At 44.5% G+C, this 15830-nt stretch overlaps 1 protein-coding gene and 1 pseudogene across 1 annotated transcript; both read right to left on the bottom strand.

The window, feature by feature from the left end:
* Positions 1 to 3108: 3108 nt before the first annotated feature.
* LOC145338075 (tubulin alpha-3 chain pseudogene) lies at positions 3109 to 5208 on the bottom strand (annotated as a pseudogene).
* A 5720-nt stretch (positions 5209 to 10928) lies between these two features.
* On the bottom strand, positions 10929 to 13936 carry LOC145338085 (tubulin alpha-1 chain-like). The gene is made up of 4 exons (XM_080182867.1): positions 13801 to 13936; positions 13544 to 13692; positions 12219 to 12899; positions 10929 to 11225 (listed from the first exon to the last, which is right to left on the bottom strand). The coding sequence occupies exons 1-4, from the start codon at positions 13919 to 13921 to the stop codon at positions 10929 to 10931; spliced, it is 1248 nt and encodes a 415-aa protein (XP_080038993.1). The 5' UTR covers positions 13922 to 13936.
* Positions 13937 to 15830: the final 1894 nt, after the last annotated feature.

Genomic DNA, 15830 nt, shown 5'->3' with positions numbered 1-15830 from the left:
CACATTTTGCTGAAACTGCCACTTACTAAATTGCCCAAGTGACACGAACATATCTTCTCCTTCCCCACAGTTCACCCTCACAAACAGCTTTGTGTCAGCTGCAAATGTGGAAACATCGCATCATGTCACCTCATCTAAATCATTGATCTATAAGAGAGAGACGAGCTGGGACCCTAACACCAATCTCTTCAGTGCCACTCCAGTCACTGCCTGCCTTTCAGAACTAAGCCCATTTATTCCTAATCTTTGTTTCTGGAATACCAGCCAATATTATGTCTATCTCAGTACACATCCAGTCTTATGTGGTTTAATTTTACATGCTAAACTCATGTGGGACTTTGTCGAAAGCATTCTGAAAGTCCAATTAAACCACATGCACTAGCTCCCCTGATCAACTCCATTAGCAGCGCAGTGGCAGTGTTTAGCACTGCTGCCTCACAGTGCCGGGGACCCACATTCAATTCTGGCCTCGGGTGACTGTGTGGATTTTGTGTGTTCTCTCCATGCCTACATGGGTTTCCTCTGCGCGCTGTGGTTATGCCCCACACACTAAAGATGTGCAGGTTAGATTGATTGGTCATGCTGATTTGTCACTTATTGTCAGGGGATTTCTAGGATAAGTATATGGGATTACAGGGATAGGGCCTGAGTGGTACTATTGTTGGTGCAAGCTTGATGGACTGAATGGCCTAGCTGTAAACTATAGGAATTCTATGATTCCATGATTCTAGTTGCATATGTCAAGAACTCCATTTGGTTTGTCAAGTATGATTTCACTTTGGTGAATCCATGTTGAATCTATCCAATTCTACCTCTGTTTCAAAGATACTGCCGTAAAATCATTGATAATGGACTTGATAAGTCTCCCCACTATCGATGTGAGGATGACTAGTCAGTAATTACTTCTTCTCTCTACCTCCCTTGTTAAAGTAGTGGAGTTACAGTCGCTTCCCTCGAATCTGTTTAAGTTGTTGCTGAGTCTACATAATCTTGGAGGATGGCCAACAATGCTTCCACTATTTCTAGGATCACTCCTCAAAGTACTCTGAAGTCTGGATTATTAGACTCCCTGGGAGTTAAAGGCCTTCAATCCCACCCGTTTCCTCAACACAATTTCTATATTAATACTAATTCCATTCAGCTCCTCAATCTCATTAAGTCTATGTTGCCCGACATTTCCATGTTATTTGTGTCCTAGTTTGTGAAGGCAGAGCTGAAGTATGTATTTGTTAGCCATTTTGTTTGTTCTCCATTCTGAATTCTCCTGTTCCTGAATGCATGGAGTCTTTATTTGTCTTCAATCCTTTTATGTTCACACACATTCAGCAATTTTAAGACAGTTTTTAAGATTCCCGCAAATTTAATTTTTTCCCCCATTCTTAATCAATCCTTTGTCATCGTTTGCTGAAATCTAAAGAGCTCCCAATCATCAGATCTGTTTTTTTCTGACCAATTTGCATGCCAATTCCTTGGATCTAATAATATGTCTAATTTTCTTTGCCATCCATGATTTTGCGACCTCTTTTTACTTTTGCGATAGACAGTTAAAAAGAATTTTTGCCATCCGCACATTTCCTCTTCGAGTGGTTGCCATTGCCAATACACCGTCACCCATAAGTAACTTTTCTCAATCTATCAAAGCCAGCTCATGGGTCATACCATTGCAGTTGCCGTTGTTAAGAGTCATGAGCCTAGCTTCAGTTTTAATTACTTCATTCTCCATCTTTTCTGTCATATTATGGTCGTGCATCCCCAAATTGGCAAGCACAACAAAATTCAAATAGTACCTTCTCTTTAGGCAATACCCAGTCAAGGATGGCAGGTTATCTAGTGGGTTTGTTAACATATTGGACCAGAAAGCCATCCTGTACTCAATCCAGGAATTCCCCCTCTATGGCTTTGTGACTAATTTGCTTTCCCCAATCTGTATGCGGATTACAGTCACCCATAGTTAGATTATCCTTGTTCACACATAACCACTTTTAACTTTTTTCCCCATTAGGGTTCCTTAGCTCTACCCATACATAGTTCACATTATCAGAGATATTTTCCCTCCTTATTGCATTAACATCCTCCTTAACCACCAATGCAATCCCACCGACTTTTTTGTTGGTACTTCCTACACGCTGAATATTCTGGATGTTCATTTCTTATCCATTGTCACCCTGCATGTCTCTGTAATCCTGATCATCGTATCCCTTTGAATCCATTTATATGATTAATTAATCCACTTTATCGTCAATGTCCCACACATTAAGGCGCAAAGTCATAAGGTTTGTCTTTTTTAACATTACTTATGCCATTCCCACTTTTTTATTGTGGCCCAATATGATTCTGGATGTCGATTCCTCTGCCTATCAGTCTTCTTATCCTCTTTATGTTCTTGTCCTTCATTTCTCCCTCTGAGTAATTGTATAGGTTCCTATCCCACTGTCGTTTTGTTTTAATTCCTCCATTAACACTCTCAGAACTATTCCCCCAAGGACATCAGTCCTGGTCCTTCACAGGTACATGTCCAATTTGTCAAAGTCTCAGTACAAGCATAGATTCCCATCTGGAAAGTTTATCTATAGGCTTGGCTGAAATTACAGAAACATACCTCACAGGTAACGCCCTAGGAACCAGGGCATGCTTTGTCCCACAGGCAGGCCAGATACAGCAGAATAGTTACTGTTGGAGTCAGTTGCCCTGGGTGCCCTCAGCATCAGCCTGAGCTCCAATATCTCTCATTTCATCTGGTCAACAGCAGCTAAGGAACGATCCTTCTCATTATCATTTACTGCACATTGGCTCTGTGATGACTCCAGTCAGGCAAATAAGGCTGGCCTCCTGGAGTATGAACTGCCGGATTAAGTCCCAATTGATGGCCCAATCAGGGAGTCTCATGTTTCCTATTTAAAGCAGGTGTGTGGGTCGCTCTGCCTGCTGAAACAGGGAGCACACAAGGAGAACACAGAGAGCATTCTGTTATATATTATGTCTTGTAAATAAAGGAACCTTTGGTGACAGGACCTTCACCTCCATGGAGTTATTACACTCCAATAATATTATGCACCAATAACATGTCTCCCCTCCCCGCCCCCCTCCACCCACCCCGCAACTGTTGAATCAATTCTCTTCGATAATAAGGAGGGTAAAAGTTACCAGAGGGAAGTGAATGCGGGGATAGGGGACCAGGTTGGTCTGGAACTCAGTCAGATCCACGTTGAGGGCACCGTCGAACCGGAGTGAGGCCGTGATGGACGACACTACCTGTCCAATCAGACGGTTGAGGTTGGTGTAAGTTGGCCTCTCAATGTCAAGGTTCCGCCGACAGACATCGTAAATGGCCTCACTGTCCATCATGAAGGCACAGTCAGTGTGCTCCAGGGTGCAGTGGGTGACCACCATGGAGTTGTACGGCTCAACCGCGGTGGAAATCTGGGGAGCAGGGTAAACAGAAAACTCCAGCTTGGATTTCTTGCCATAATCGACGGAGAGTCTCTCCATCAGGAGGAAAGTAAAACCCGAACCAGTACCACCTCCAAAACTGTGGAAACCCTGCAGTCTTGTGCACAGATCAGCCTGTGGGGGAAAAACATACAGAAAACACATGAAACAGGAAGCAGGGAATGGAATCTCTCCACAAGTGTTTGGATATAAAGTCTGGATAGGAAGGAACTGCCAGTGCTGCCTATGGCAGCGACTGTTGGGATTGGACAGTTTGGGGCTGTGATATGGATTGAAACTTGCAGAGAAGATATATAGAACCCAACTTTTCCAGGAACCGCAAATTCCCAATGGATGCTCACAGACCCCTCCAAATGGAAGAAGAAAGTGTTATGAATGCAGCCCAGTCCATCACGCAACCAATCTCCCACCTGTTGACTCCATCTACACTTCCCACAGCCTTTGAAAAGCAGCCAGTATAATTAAGAACCCAATGCCACTGGGACATACTTCCTTCCATCGGGAAAAAGATACAAAAGTCTGAGGTCATGTACCAACCGATTAAAGAACAGGTCTTTCCCTGCTGCCAGAGTTTTGAATGGAACAACTTTGTATTAAGTTGATCTTTCTCTACACCCTAGCTATGACTGTGACAATACATTCTGCACTCTCCTTTCCTTCTCTATGTACTTTATACGTTGTCTTTATAGCATGCAATAAATATTACTTTTCACTATACACTAATAAATGTGACAATAATAAGTCAAATCAAATCAAAAGCTTTAGTCTCTTTAGAAAATGGAAATTAATTCTAAATACGGGAGGATCCAGTAGGATAGAAGATCATATTAACCAATGGAGCGATTGTGTTCTGATGGTAGTGCTACCGGACCAGTAATTCAGAGCCAGGCTCTTGGGACACGCTTTCAAATCCAAGCACAAATAGTGGAATCTAATTTCAGTGAAGTATCTGGAATTGGAAATCCCACCAGTTTCAGTAATGTCCTTTAGGGATGGAAATCTGCCATCCTTACCTGGTTTGGCCGACATGTGACTCCACAGGGAGGGGAATTTAATTCCCTCAGAACCGCTCCCATGGACGTAGCTACATCTCGCTAAACAGAATGGAAAAGCGGGGATGGAAGGCGCTAGAGGGTGTAGACAGGGGGAGAGAGAGGCAGAGGCAGCAATGGCAGAGAGTTTGGAACCTGTGATCTCTGAGGGTGTAATGTCTTCTTCTCAATCTCCAGCTGATGGGAATCATTTCCACTAAGAACATGAGACAGAAATGCAGAATATCCGAGTGAAACAACTTAACCACCTTCCGGACGCGATCTAAGACCAGGTCCACAATCTCCTTGCCCACAGAGCAGTGGCCCCGTGCGTAGTTATTAGCCGCATCCTCCTTGCCGGTGATGAGCTGCTCGGGGTGAAAGAGCTGTCGGTACGTACCTCATCTGGGGGAGACAGGGAATAGAGAGTTGACCAACAAGAACTCAGAGACTGAAGGAAATATTTCAATGAGATCCCTGACTGACAAACCCAGCAACAATCTCTCCTCTTACCAATCACAGTGGGCTCCAGATCTATAAACACAGCTCGGGGAACGTGTTTACCAGCCCCTGTCTCACTGAAGACAGTGTTGAAGGAGTCATCACCACCTCCCTTGGTCTTGTCACTGGGCATCTGTCCATCCCGCTGGATCCCATGTTCCAGACAGTACAGCTCCCAGCAAGCGTTACCGATCTGTACACCGGCCTGGCCAATGTGGATTGAGAAGCACTCACACTAAGGAAGAGTGAAATATCATTATTCACACGGGAAGAAGAGTCATACGTGAACCATTCAAAATGCTGATGGATGGAGAAATTTTACACTTGTGTTCAGATGTTGGTCCCATCTTTTCCCTAATGATTCTTTATAATGGGCGATTCCACTAGAATTTAACAGAAATTCCACATCCCTCAGGTTCTGGGGGCTGTGTTGGATTTCCAAATCAATTTGGACAATTGAGATCTACAAACACAGCAGTCATGGGCGTTGTGACCTCTCTAAATCCATCGCCAGCGATCCAACACCCCACACTCAGACCCAATCCCAATTAGACCATTCCCCAGTGTTTTGATAATTTTCAAATTTGTGATGGTTAGTGTTGTAAAATTCTTGTTTTCCTTTTGTGGATTGTTCCCGCAAGAGCAAGATCCTTTAACCTTGTGTATTTAAAGACACCTTTTCATTAGCTCTCAATGATTAATGTTAGGAAGAAAAGTGGATAAATGCAAATTAGAGTGTGTTTATTGGGGTTGGCCGAATAAAATCTGACAATAAATGGGCCAATTAGGAATCAAGAAATTGATTTTGAAACGGAGACCAACTACATTGACAGATGGACTAAATTAATGATTTGAAACTTCCATTCCAAGAGAGAAGATAACAAGCTGATCTTATTGTGCTGGTACAAGACACTAAACATATAATCAAAGGGAAGGAGCATGGGGACGTATCTCAGAAAATCTTTAATGCCTTTTAGATTAATACTTATCAAAGAGAAGGCGGGAGTCGAGTAGAGTATCTCTGGCTCTTGCATTCCGGTTCAGCCCTGACTCAATTTGAAACTCGCTCTCTGTTCTCTCCCCATCTCTTTAGTTTCCCTCTGGACGTGGTCAATTAATGCTCAACTTGCTGAGCGAAAGCCCATTCTCGTTAACTCTGTCCATTTCACAAGCCGCAGTGTTATTAATGATGTTATTGCATTGTGGTTCGCCTAATTGTGGCGAGACTAATCCTTAGTTCATTTAGGAGGTTCCTGATCATCCTGTGATTAGTTTCCCGAGGGTGACTGTCACCTGTTGATGTCATTTTCCATGACCTCTTAACTGGCCCTGAAAGGTGTCAATTACTAGTTTATTTCTGTTATTTCTATCGCTTTTTGTTGAGGTGAAGGTGTGAAGTATGATTTGATGCTGGTATACTTCTTCAGTAAGAAGTCTCACAACACCAGGTAAAGTCCAACAAGTTTATTTGATAGTAAACCCACTAGCTTTCGGGGTTTACGATCAAATAAACTTGTTGGACTCTAACCTGGTGTTGTGAGACTTGTTACTGTGTTTACCCCGGTCCAACCCCGGCATCACCACATCATACTTTTTCAGGGCACGGATAACACGCTGGAATGTCCTGGTGGTTGATATCTTGAGCTCATTGCATCACACTGCATTTAATTGGTATTCAGTCAAATACCAATCTGTGACTATGCTTTGTACTTGCCACTGGACTGTCGAACTTATTTCTCGCTATGGTTCAGATTAATTAGTTACTTTGCTTCTAAAACTTCTTCGAACCATAAAAATCGTTTCAGAAACTAACAAGGCTGTCTATGTATCCTGCACATTGAATATAAATAAGAATGGCTTTGATGTCTCGGAACATAGAATTCATCTATCCAGATATCTCATTGATCTACAGTCATCAGTATGTCCTGTGGAACTTCATTAAAACAGTCACTTATCAATGTGATTTGCTGAGAGAACTGTTTGGACATTGTATGGTTTGCTTCTGTCTGTCCGTGCTTGATTCAATGCAATACAACATATAGATTGCCTTACAGTACCTAAGAAGTGATAGAAGTTGCACAAAGTGTATCTAAAACACAATTAAAATTTTTGTTTGAACGTAAATGTGGCGCTACATGTAACAAAAACAACTAACCTTTATTAAAATTCAAATTCACGGAAGAGTTACAAAAGCCAATTACAGAGCTTAATTCGAAACTTGCAAAATCAAAGATGGTTACATAATGTGAAATAAAGGATTTTGTTTAAACATCACCCGTTTAGCTGCCCTAATTGAATACATACGACTGAATGTTTTAACACTTGCTTTTATACGTTTTCATACTCGGGCATTGAAATTTTGGAACATACCTAATAGTTTTAATTAGGAGGAAGGTGGCTGGTTGCACATCAGTACATATTTAACTTTGACATCTCGCATCACTGGCTTACAGGTCATGTGTTATTCTCTTTTGTGAGTTTTCAGTGTGACGTTAAGGGCAAGTCATGTGACAGGCTGTGACCCAGATTTCAGCACAGCCTATTTCTGTCATTTCACTGGTGCCATGACTAAACTGCAAACTAAATTTAACACCAGCGGTGTGCCTCAGGGATCGGTGCTGGGTCCAGTGTTATCATTCATAGTAATGATTTGGACTGGAATTTAGGAGGCATGATTAGTATGTTTGCAGATGACACGAAGATTGGTGGCACAGTGGAGAGTGTTATCTCGGATTGCAATGGGATCTTGCTCAGTTGGGCCAGTGGGCTGATGAACGGCAGATGGAGTTTAATTTAGATAAATGCGAGGTGATCCATTTGGTAGATCGAACCAGGGCAGGACTCAATTAATGGTTGAGCATTGAGGAGGGTTATAGGACAAAGAGATCTAGGGGTACTGGTTCACCAATGGGATGCTGGCCTTCATAGCGAGGTGGATTGAATACAAAAGTAGGGAGGTCTTGCTGCGGCTGTATAGGGCATTGGTGAGGCCGCAGCTGGAGTAGTGTGTGCAGTTTTGGTCGCCGCACTTACGCAAGGATATTTTGGTCTTGGAGGGAGTTTACTAGGCTGACACCAGAGTTGAGGGGGTTGAGCTATGAGGAGAGGCTGAATAAACTAGGCTTGCACTCGTTAGAGTTTAGAAGACTGAGGGGAGATCTCATCGAGACATATAAGATGATGAATGGGATGGATAGGATAGAGGTGGAGAGACTCTTCCCGCTCAGAAAGGACAGTAGGACTAGGGGGCACAGCCTCAAGATAAAGGGGGGGCGGTTTAGAACGGAGTTGAGGAGGAACTTCTTCACTCAAAGGGTGGTGAATCTCTGGAATTCTCTGCCCGTTGAGGTGGTGGAGGCTGCCTCGCTAAATATATTTAAGACGCGGGTTGATGGGTTTTTGATAAGCGAGGGGATTAAGGGTTATGGGGAGAGGGCGGGAATGTGGAACTGAGCCACAACAGATCAGCCATGATCTTATTGAATGGCGGGGCAGGCTCGAAGGGCTAGATGGCCTACTCCCGCTCCTATTTCTTATGTTCTTATGTTCTTATGAATGTGGAGTCTTGGGTGGACCGGCGGTGAAGAAGGCATTCAGCATGCTTGGTCAGAGCATTGGATACTGGAGTTGGGATGTCTTGATGCAGTTGTACAAGACAATGGTAAGTCCACAGTTGGAATATTGTTAACGTTCTGTTCAACTTATTACAGAAAGGATATTACTAAACTAGGAGTGCAGAAAAGATTCATTCGGATACTTCCAGGATTTGATGGTTTGAGTTACAACGAGAGGCTGGTTATATTGGGACTCTTTCCCTGGACTTAGGGGTGATCATATAGAGGTCTATAAAAGGAGGGACATTGATCAGGTAGATAGTGAACACCTTTTCTCAAAGGTAGTTTTCTTAAAACTAGAGGGCATAGATTTAAGGTGAGAGACCAGACTGGCAATCTTTCACACAAATGGCGGTGAGTTCTGGAACGAGCTGTCAGAGACTGTAGAGGTGGGTACAATGTTGTTTTTTAAAAATATTTAGACAGTTATGTGGGTAAGATTGGTATAGAGGGATATGGACCAAACATCAGCAATTGGTACTAGCTTTATTGTAAAAACTGGATGGCATGGACAAGTGAAGGTTCTGTTTCAATGCTGTAAACCTCAGTGTCTCTGTATTATAAATATTAAATTGACCAATAAGCTCCACATCCAGAAAGTAATCTCATTGACCTATATTTAAGATACTCTGTTAATCTGATGACTAAACCCGACCTGCAATAATTAGATACATCAAACCGCAGTCTTGTTCTCACCTGGAAATCCAATCAATCAGAGGTAGCAAAATTAGACCAAAAGCAATCCGTCCCATTCGATCCACTTATAGCACAAGGCATTGCCTCACAGATTGCAGAGAGGGCAACTTGATGGAATTTCATTTCATTCAACAACTTCCTGTGCCCAGTGACCCTCCACCATTTCGGCAATAGACTGTCTAGCAATATTCATTTCAAGCCCTCTGACTCCGACAGCAATCTGGACCACAGCTCTTCACACCCCACATCCTGTAAGGACTCCATCCCTTTCTCTCAGCTCCTTCACATTTGTTTTGATGGGGCCACTTTCCAAAGCGATGCCTCTAATATGTGTTCATTCTTCCTCAACCATAGCTTCCCACCTACAGTTGTTGACAGAGCCCTCAACAGTGTGTGGTCCATCTCCTATGCCTCAACCCTCACTCCATCCCCTTTCTCCCAGAACAAGGATAGTGTCCCTTTTGTTCTCACATTTCACCCAACCAGCCTTCATATACAAAGCATGGTTCTCTGCCATTTTTGCCAGCTCCAACATGATGCCACCAGGAAACACATTTTCCCTTCACTCCCTCTCTCAGCATCCCACAGAGACTGTTCCCTCTGGGATGACCTAGCCCACTCCTCTACTGTACACAACACCTCTCCCGTCACCAATAGCACCTTTCCGTGCAATTGCAGAAGGTGTAACACCTGCCCCTTTACCTTTTTCACGCTCACCATCCAAGGTCCAGAACATTCATTCCAAGTTAAATAGCGTTACACTTGCATCTCTTTCAATTTGCTGTATTGCATTTCTCATTCCCAGTGTGGTCTCCTCTATATCGTAGAGTCCAACTGTAGACTGTGTGATCGCTTTGCTGAGCACCTCCGGTCAGTATGCAACAGGACACTGACCTTCCGGTTGCTTGCTATTTTAAGCACACGATCAACGCTCCCACGCTCCACATGTCTGTCCTTGGCCTGCTGCAATGTTCCAGTGAAGCTCAATGCAAACTGGAGGAACAGCATCTCATCTTCTGGTGAGGCATTTTACAGCCTTCCGATCGCAACATCGAATTCAACAACTTCAAATGATTAGCTCTACTCCACCTCGATCTCTCTGTTTTCATTTTTAATTGCACTCTTTTACTACTTTGTCTTTCTTCATTTTTCATCTCCCCACCACCCCCCCGATGCCTTGGGGCTCTTCCTCCCTATTTTAATCCCCCGTTGCTTCCATTTTACATTTTTCCCACCCAGTCCCCATCTCCCCCCACATCTTGATCTGCCATTAGCAGACTTTCCCCTAGTCCCTGTGGCTATGACTCATCTTTGATTCCCTCACCCTGCAGTATAAATATCTCCCACTTTTAGATTTGACAAAGAGTCACGTGGACTCAGAATGTCAGCTCTTTTCTCTCCTTACAGACACTGCCAGACCTGCTGAGAATTTCCCTTTCGGTTACATCCTCCTCTATCCTCAGACTTCTTCCTTCAGAACACTTGTTAATCACTTGACTGAATCTAAGAACTTCAATGATATGCAATGATCAAATCATTTAAAATACTTTATTTTCTTAAATAAACATTATAATATCAATTATAATATCAATACGTATTAAAGTTTAAACAACTATAATTTCTAAGTGAATAATTCTTATTCTTCCTCTTCGCCCTTTCTGTCCAGTGAGGCTGAATCCACGCCCACTTCTTCATAATCCTTCTCCAGCGAGGCCATGTCCTCCCGTGCATCCTGGAATTCCCCTTCCTCCAGCCCTTCCCCCACGTACCAGTGGACAAAGGCTCGCTTGGCGTACATCTTATCAAATTTGAGGTTCAGGCGGGTCCAAGCCAAGGAAATTGAGGTGGTGTTGCTCAGCATACAGAGGGCCCGTTGCACCTTTGCCAGATCACCACCTGGTACCACCGTTGGGGGCTGGTAGTTGATGCCAACCTGTTGGAGAGAAGCAAAATTTGTTTGATTTCAATTTCTTATGATCCAGATCAACATCAGATTCTTATCCGTTCATCACTTTTCAGAATGCTGCATTTACCAGAATGTTTCTATCTTTCCCTTTACAAACATGGAGATCTGGTCGTTTCCTGTGTTCTTTCAACCAGACAAAGGATTCAGTTTCTGATGGAATATCACTGTGCAATGAAACTGCATTCAAAATTAAATCAAATCTTTATCAATGCAATTTTGCACAGATATTGATTGGTAGAAAGCCTTGTCTTTCAAGGCAGGATCCTCCCAGGAACATTCTAAATGGAATTCTAGAGTTAACAAATGGAAGAATGTTAACCAAGCCTCGCTTTGGGGTATTCTCTTCTGTGAAGCAATAGGGATGGTCTATTCCATTATTAACCCTGTAAGGAAAGATATCTTTGAGTCAGAGGTTTCCAGCATGGAATCAGGCCCTTTGGCCCAATTTGTCCATGCTGCCCTTTCTGGACCACTAAGCTAGTCCCACTTCAGCTTTTGGCTCCTATCCTTCTATTTTACCCATGTAACTCTCCCACCTCTTCTACTACTACTTCTGGCAGCTCATTCCAGATACTCACCACGTTCTGAAAAAATTGCCCCGCTGGGCCCTTTTGTATCTCTCCCCCCTCACCTTAAACCTATACCCTCCAGTTTTCGACTCGCCTTCCTTTGGAAAATATGTTGACTCTCCGGCTGATCTATGCCCCTCATTATTTTATAGACCTCTATAAGATCACCCCTAAGCCTCCAACACTCCAGAGATAAGAATCCTAGTAGATCCAGCCTCTCCTTATAACCCAAACCATCAAGTCCTGGTAGTATGATAGGAAATCTTTTCTGCACTCTTTCTTGTTTAATAATATCCTATAATAAAGGTAAACCAACATGTGTTATTAGATTGATACAATCCTGGCCATATTACCTTGGACCATGTGAGTTGAATGCAAAAGCCACATTTACCTTGAATCCTGTTGGACACCAATCAACAAACGAAATTGAGCGCTTGGTCTTGATGGTGGCAATGGCAGCGTTGACATCCTTGGGCACCACGTCTCCTCGGTACAGCATGCAGCACGCCATGTACTTGCCCTGGCGGGGGTCACACTTCACCATCTGATTAGCTGGTTCAAAACAGGCGTTGGTGATCTCCGACACCGAGAGTTGTTCATGGTAAGCTTTCTCAGCTGATATCAGGGGGGAGAAGGTTACTAGAGGGAAGTGAATGCGGGGATAGGGCACCAGGTTGGTCTGGAACTCAGTCAGGTCCACGTTGAGGGCACCGTCGAACCGGAGTGAGGCCGTGATGGACGACACTACCTGTCCAATCAGACGGTTGAGGTTGGTGTAAGTTGGTCTCTCGATGTCAAGGTTCCGCCGACAGACATCGTAAATGGCCTCATTGTCCACCATGAAGGCACAGTCAGAGTGCTCCAGGGTGCAGTGGGTGACCAGCACGGAGTTGTACGGCTCAACCACAGCGGTGGAAATCTGGGGAGCAGGGTAAACGGAAAACTCCAGCTTGGATTTCTTGCCGTAGTCGACGGAGAGTCTCTCCATCAGGAGGGAGGTAAAACCCGAACCAGTGCCACCCCCAAAACTGTGGAAGATGAGGAAACCCTGCAGTCCTGTGCACAGATCAGCCTGTGGGGGGAAATCCATAGGAAACACAGAATAGAATTAGAATAGAAATCCTACAGTACAGAAAGAGGCCATTCGGCCCATCGAGTCCACACCAACCACAATCCCATCCAGTCCCTACCCTCATATCCCTACATATTTTACCCATTAATCCCTCTAACCTACACATCTCAGGACAATAAGAGGCCATGTGGGAGGAAACCAGAAGAAACCCACGCAGACGCGAGGAGAACGTGCAAACTCCACACAGACCCAAGCTGGGAATCGAACCCAGGTTCCTGGAGCTGTGAAGCAGCAGTGCTAACCACTGTACTACCGTGCCACCATTAAACAGGAAGCAGCAAATGGATTCTCTGCTCAAAGGACAGAGGAATCTAACATGAGGAAATCTTCAGGGTTCCTGTTTACACTGCACAGATTGTGCTGAGAGAGCCTGGGGGGGCATAAGAAGCCTGGGAGGAGACAGAGGAGCCAGAGTGAACCAGCTTGGAGTGTATCGATGGTAGAGACATGGTGATGTTAGTAATTCTAAAATCGTTGCTTGTAATATGATAATTTCATAGCTTGAAATTCACCTGAGCAGGAAACTGATTTCACTGGGAAATCAGAGCAGGGATATCCCCTCTCACTAAGCTGATGCAACTTACCACCTTCCGGACGCGATCTAAGACCAGGTCCACAATCTCCTTGCCCACAGAGCAGTGGCCCCGTGCGTAGTTATTAGCCGCATCCTCCTTGCCGGTGATGAGCTGCTCGGGGTGAAAGAGCTGTCGGTAGGTGCCGGTACGGACCTCATCTGGGGGAGACAGGGAACAGAGATTTGACCAACAAGAACTCAGAGACTGAAGGAAATATTTCAATCAGATCCCTGACTGACCAACCCAGTAACAATCTCTCCCCCTACCAATCACAGTGGGCTCCAGATCTATAAACACGGCTCGGGGAACGTGTTTACCAGCCCCTGTCTCACTGAAGAAGGTGTTGAAGGAGTCATCACCACCTCCGATGCTCTTGTCACTGGGCATCTGTCCATCCGGCTGGATCCCATGTTCCAGACAATACAGCTCCCAGCAAGCGTTACCGATCTGTACACCGGCCTGGCCAATGTGGATTGAGAGACACTCGCGCTAAAGAGGGGACAGAGATAATTATTATACAGGATTGAGAGTTTTACAGTACACATTCAGTGTGATGATAGATGGAGAAGGGGGAATGAGGGATATTAAACATTCCCTTCCTCTATCTGCTGAATTCCAGCTACTCCCCATGGATTTTCCATTCTATTGGGATCCTCTGTCCAGTGAGATCCACCAGATCCTGGAAAGTGCCAATCTCTGTAAATCCACTCTGTGATATCCCAGCATTTCTGCAGCACCGGAATCACAGACACAGCCATCCCTGTCACAGTGACCGTGACTCCTGTCCCTCTAGATCCCATCTCCCGAGTGAGCACTGCTTGCCTATGGGACACATTCCATTCGCCATGACTCAATGCTCCCTTACCATGATGTCCTTCTATTCTCACAGCTCCTGCCAATGAGTTGTGGAGTTTCCCGCTCGCGCTATTTATACCCAGTGCTATGGCGCCAACACGAGCTCTGATTGGTCAAAGGGATCCGGTTGCTTCGGGAAACGTCAACACAAAATGGAACGTTGGTGCAAGGCGTTGATTGGTTGCTGTGTGTAATGGGAGGGACTATTTCATGGTCACAATTGATTAGGGGAGGGGCATTAGACAACCAGAGCTTCCTCTATTGGTCTCCAATCCCAAAGAGACAGACAGAACCTTTCATTCAGACCTCCTCATGAGACCCATTTATCAAAGTCCCAATAATCAGACCCGAGTTAAAACCATTTCAAAACCTTACCCTGAATAGGCCCTGTCTGTCCCTGATATATCTAGCCATCATCCATCAGATCATTTGACCAGCTAGTATCAGAAAACTATTTCTTAAATTTGCAATCAATCCAATCAGAATCCATCAGAACCCACGCAACAGGCACAACTTAATGGAGCGCAATCCATCTGACATTTACTCACTTTCCCGCACCCCTTTCCCCATCCAGATCAACATCTGTCAGGTTGTATCTGTCACATCCTGGTTGACCATCCACGCAGATCGCAATTACCATAGTATCAGTCACCTCAGACCTATGCAACACATTACCCTCCGCCTAAATCCCCTCTAAGTACCGACAGCTGTCCACATCCGTCATACTGCAATATCCTATTAATCCGATTATATTAGACACTAACCATCTACTACCTTCCAGCAGACGCTCATTTATCAAGACGCAACTAGCCAGCGGCTGTCGGTTAGGTCCAGTTATCAGCTTCCTATCACTGTGAATGTGTTAGAAATCGTTAACTGCACACACTCCACACGCCAGCGCTGCACCTTTCTTCCCACACATCTCACCATTCAAAAATCAGCAGACCAGCCCCACCCTGCCAAACCACTAAGAATTTCTGATCACTTACTCACATGTAACTGACACTCACCTCCGACATTTCCTTCCATCAGAACTTCGGCTATCAGACAAAGTTTTATTTTATCTTCATGGTTTGTTCCCTGTCAAAGTGCCATTCGCTCAGGACACCATTTGTCTGATTCTGTCTATGAGAAATCTCTGCTGGATCCAGTGTGTCAGTTTCCATCTGTGAAACGTCCAACAGCCCAAACATAACTTCTCGTCCATTTGGCATCAGATCTCCACCTACCTGTGCTCGGTGTGTCACGGTGAATCTTTCAGACATACGGCTTCCAGGCGCAAGTTATTGAAGCCCCATCAATCACTCCTTTATCCTCCCCTTCAGTCCTCCATGAATCACACACTCACCGTCCAGTTTCTCATCCACCCAGCCCCAACCCAAACCCAATGGATTGTATGTGTTAGTTACCCCATAAAACTCAACTGTCTCATTGCCACCTA

This window comes from Carcharhinus amblyrhynchos, unplaced genomic scaffold (assembly GCF_965287045.1).
Source record: "Carcharhinus amblyrhynchos unplaced genomic scaffold, sCarAmb.v2.hapA scaffold_92, whole genome shotgun sequence".
Taxonomy (NCBI): Eukaryota; Metazoa; Chordata; class Chondrichthyes; order Carcharhiniformes; family Carcharhinidae; genus Carcharhinus; species Carcharhinus amblyrhynchos.
This window is presented reverse-complemented; position numbering and strand designations above follow the sequence as displayed.

Excerpts from the sequence above, each read along its gene's own strand:
- LOC145338085 (XM_080182867.1), bottom strand. The coding sequence starts at position 13,921 with ATGCCCAGTGACAAGAGCATCGGAGGTGGTGATGACTCCTTCAACACC. Across the intron at positions 13,693-13,800 it reads TCTGGAGCCCACTGTGATTG|ATGAGGTCCGTACCGGCACC; the intron begins GTAGGGGGAGAG and ends TGTCTCCCCCAG. Across the intron at positions 12,900-13,543 it reads TAGATCGCGTCCGGAAGGTG|GCTGATCTGTGCACAGGACT; the intron begins GTAAGTTGCATC and ends TTCCCCCCACAG.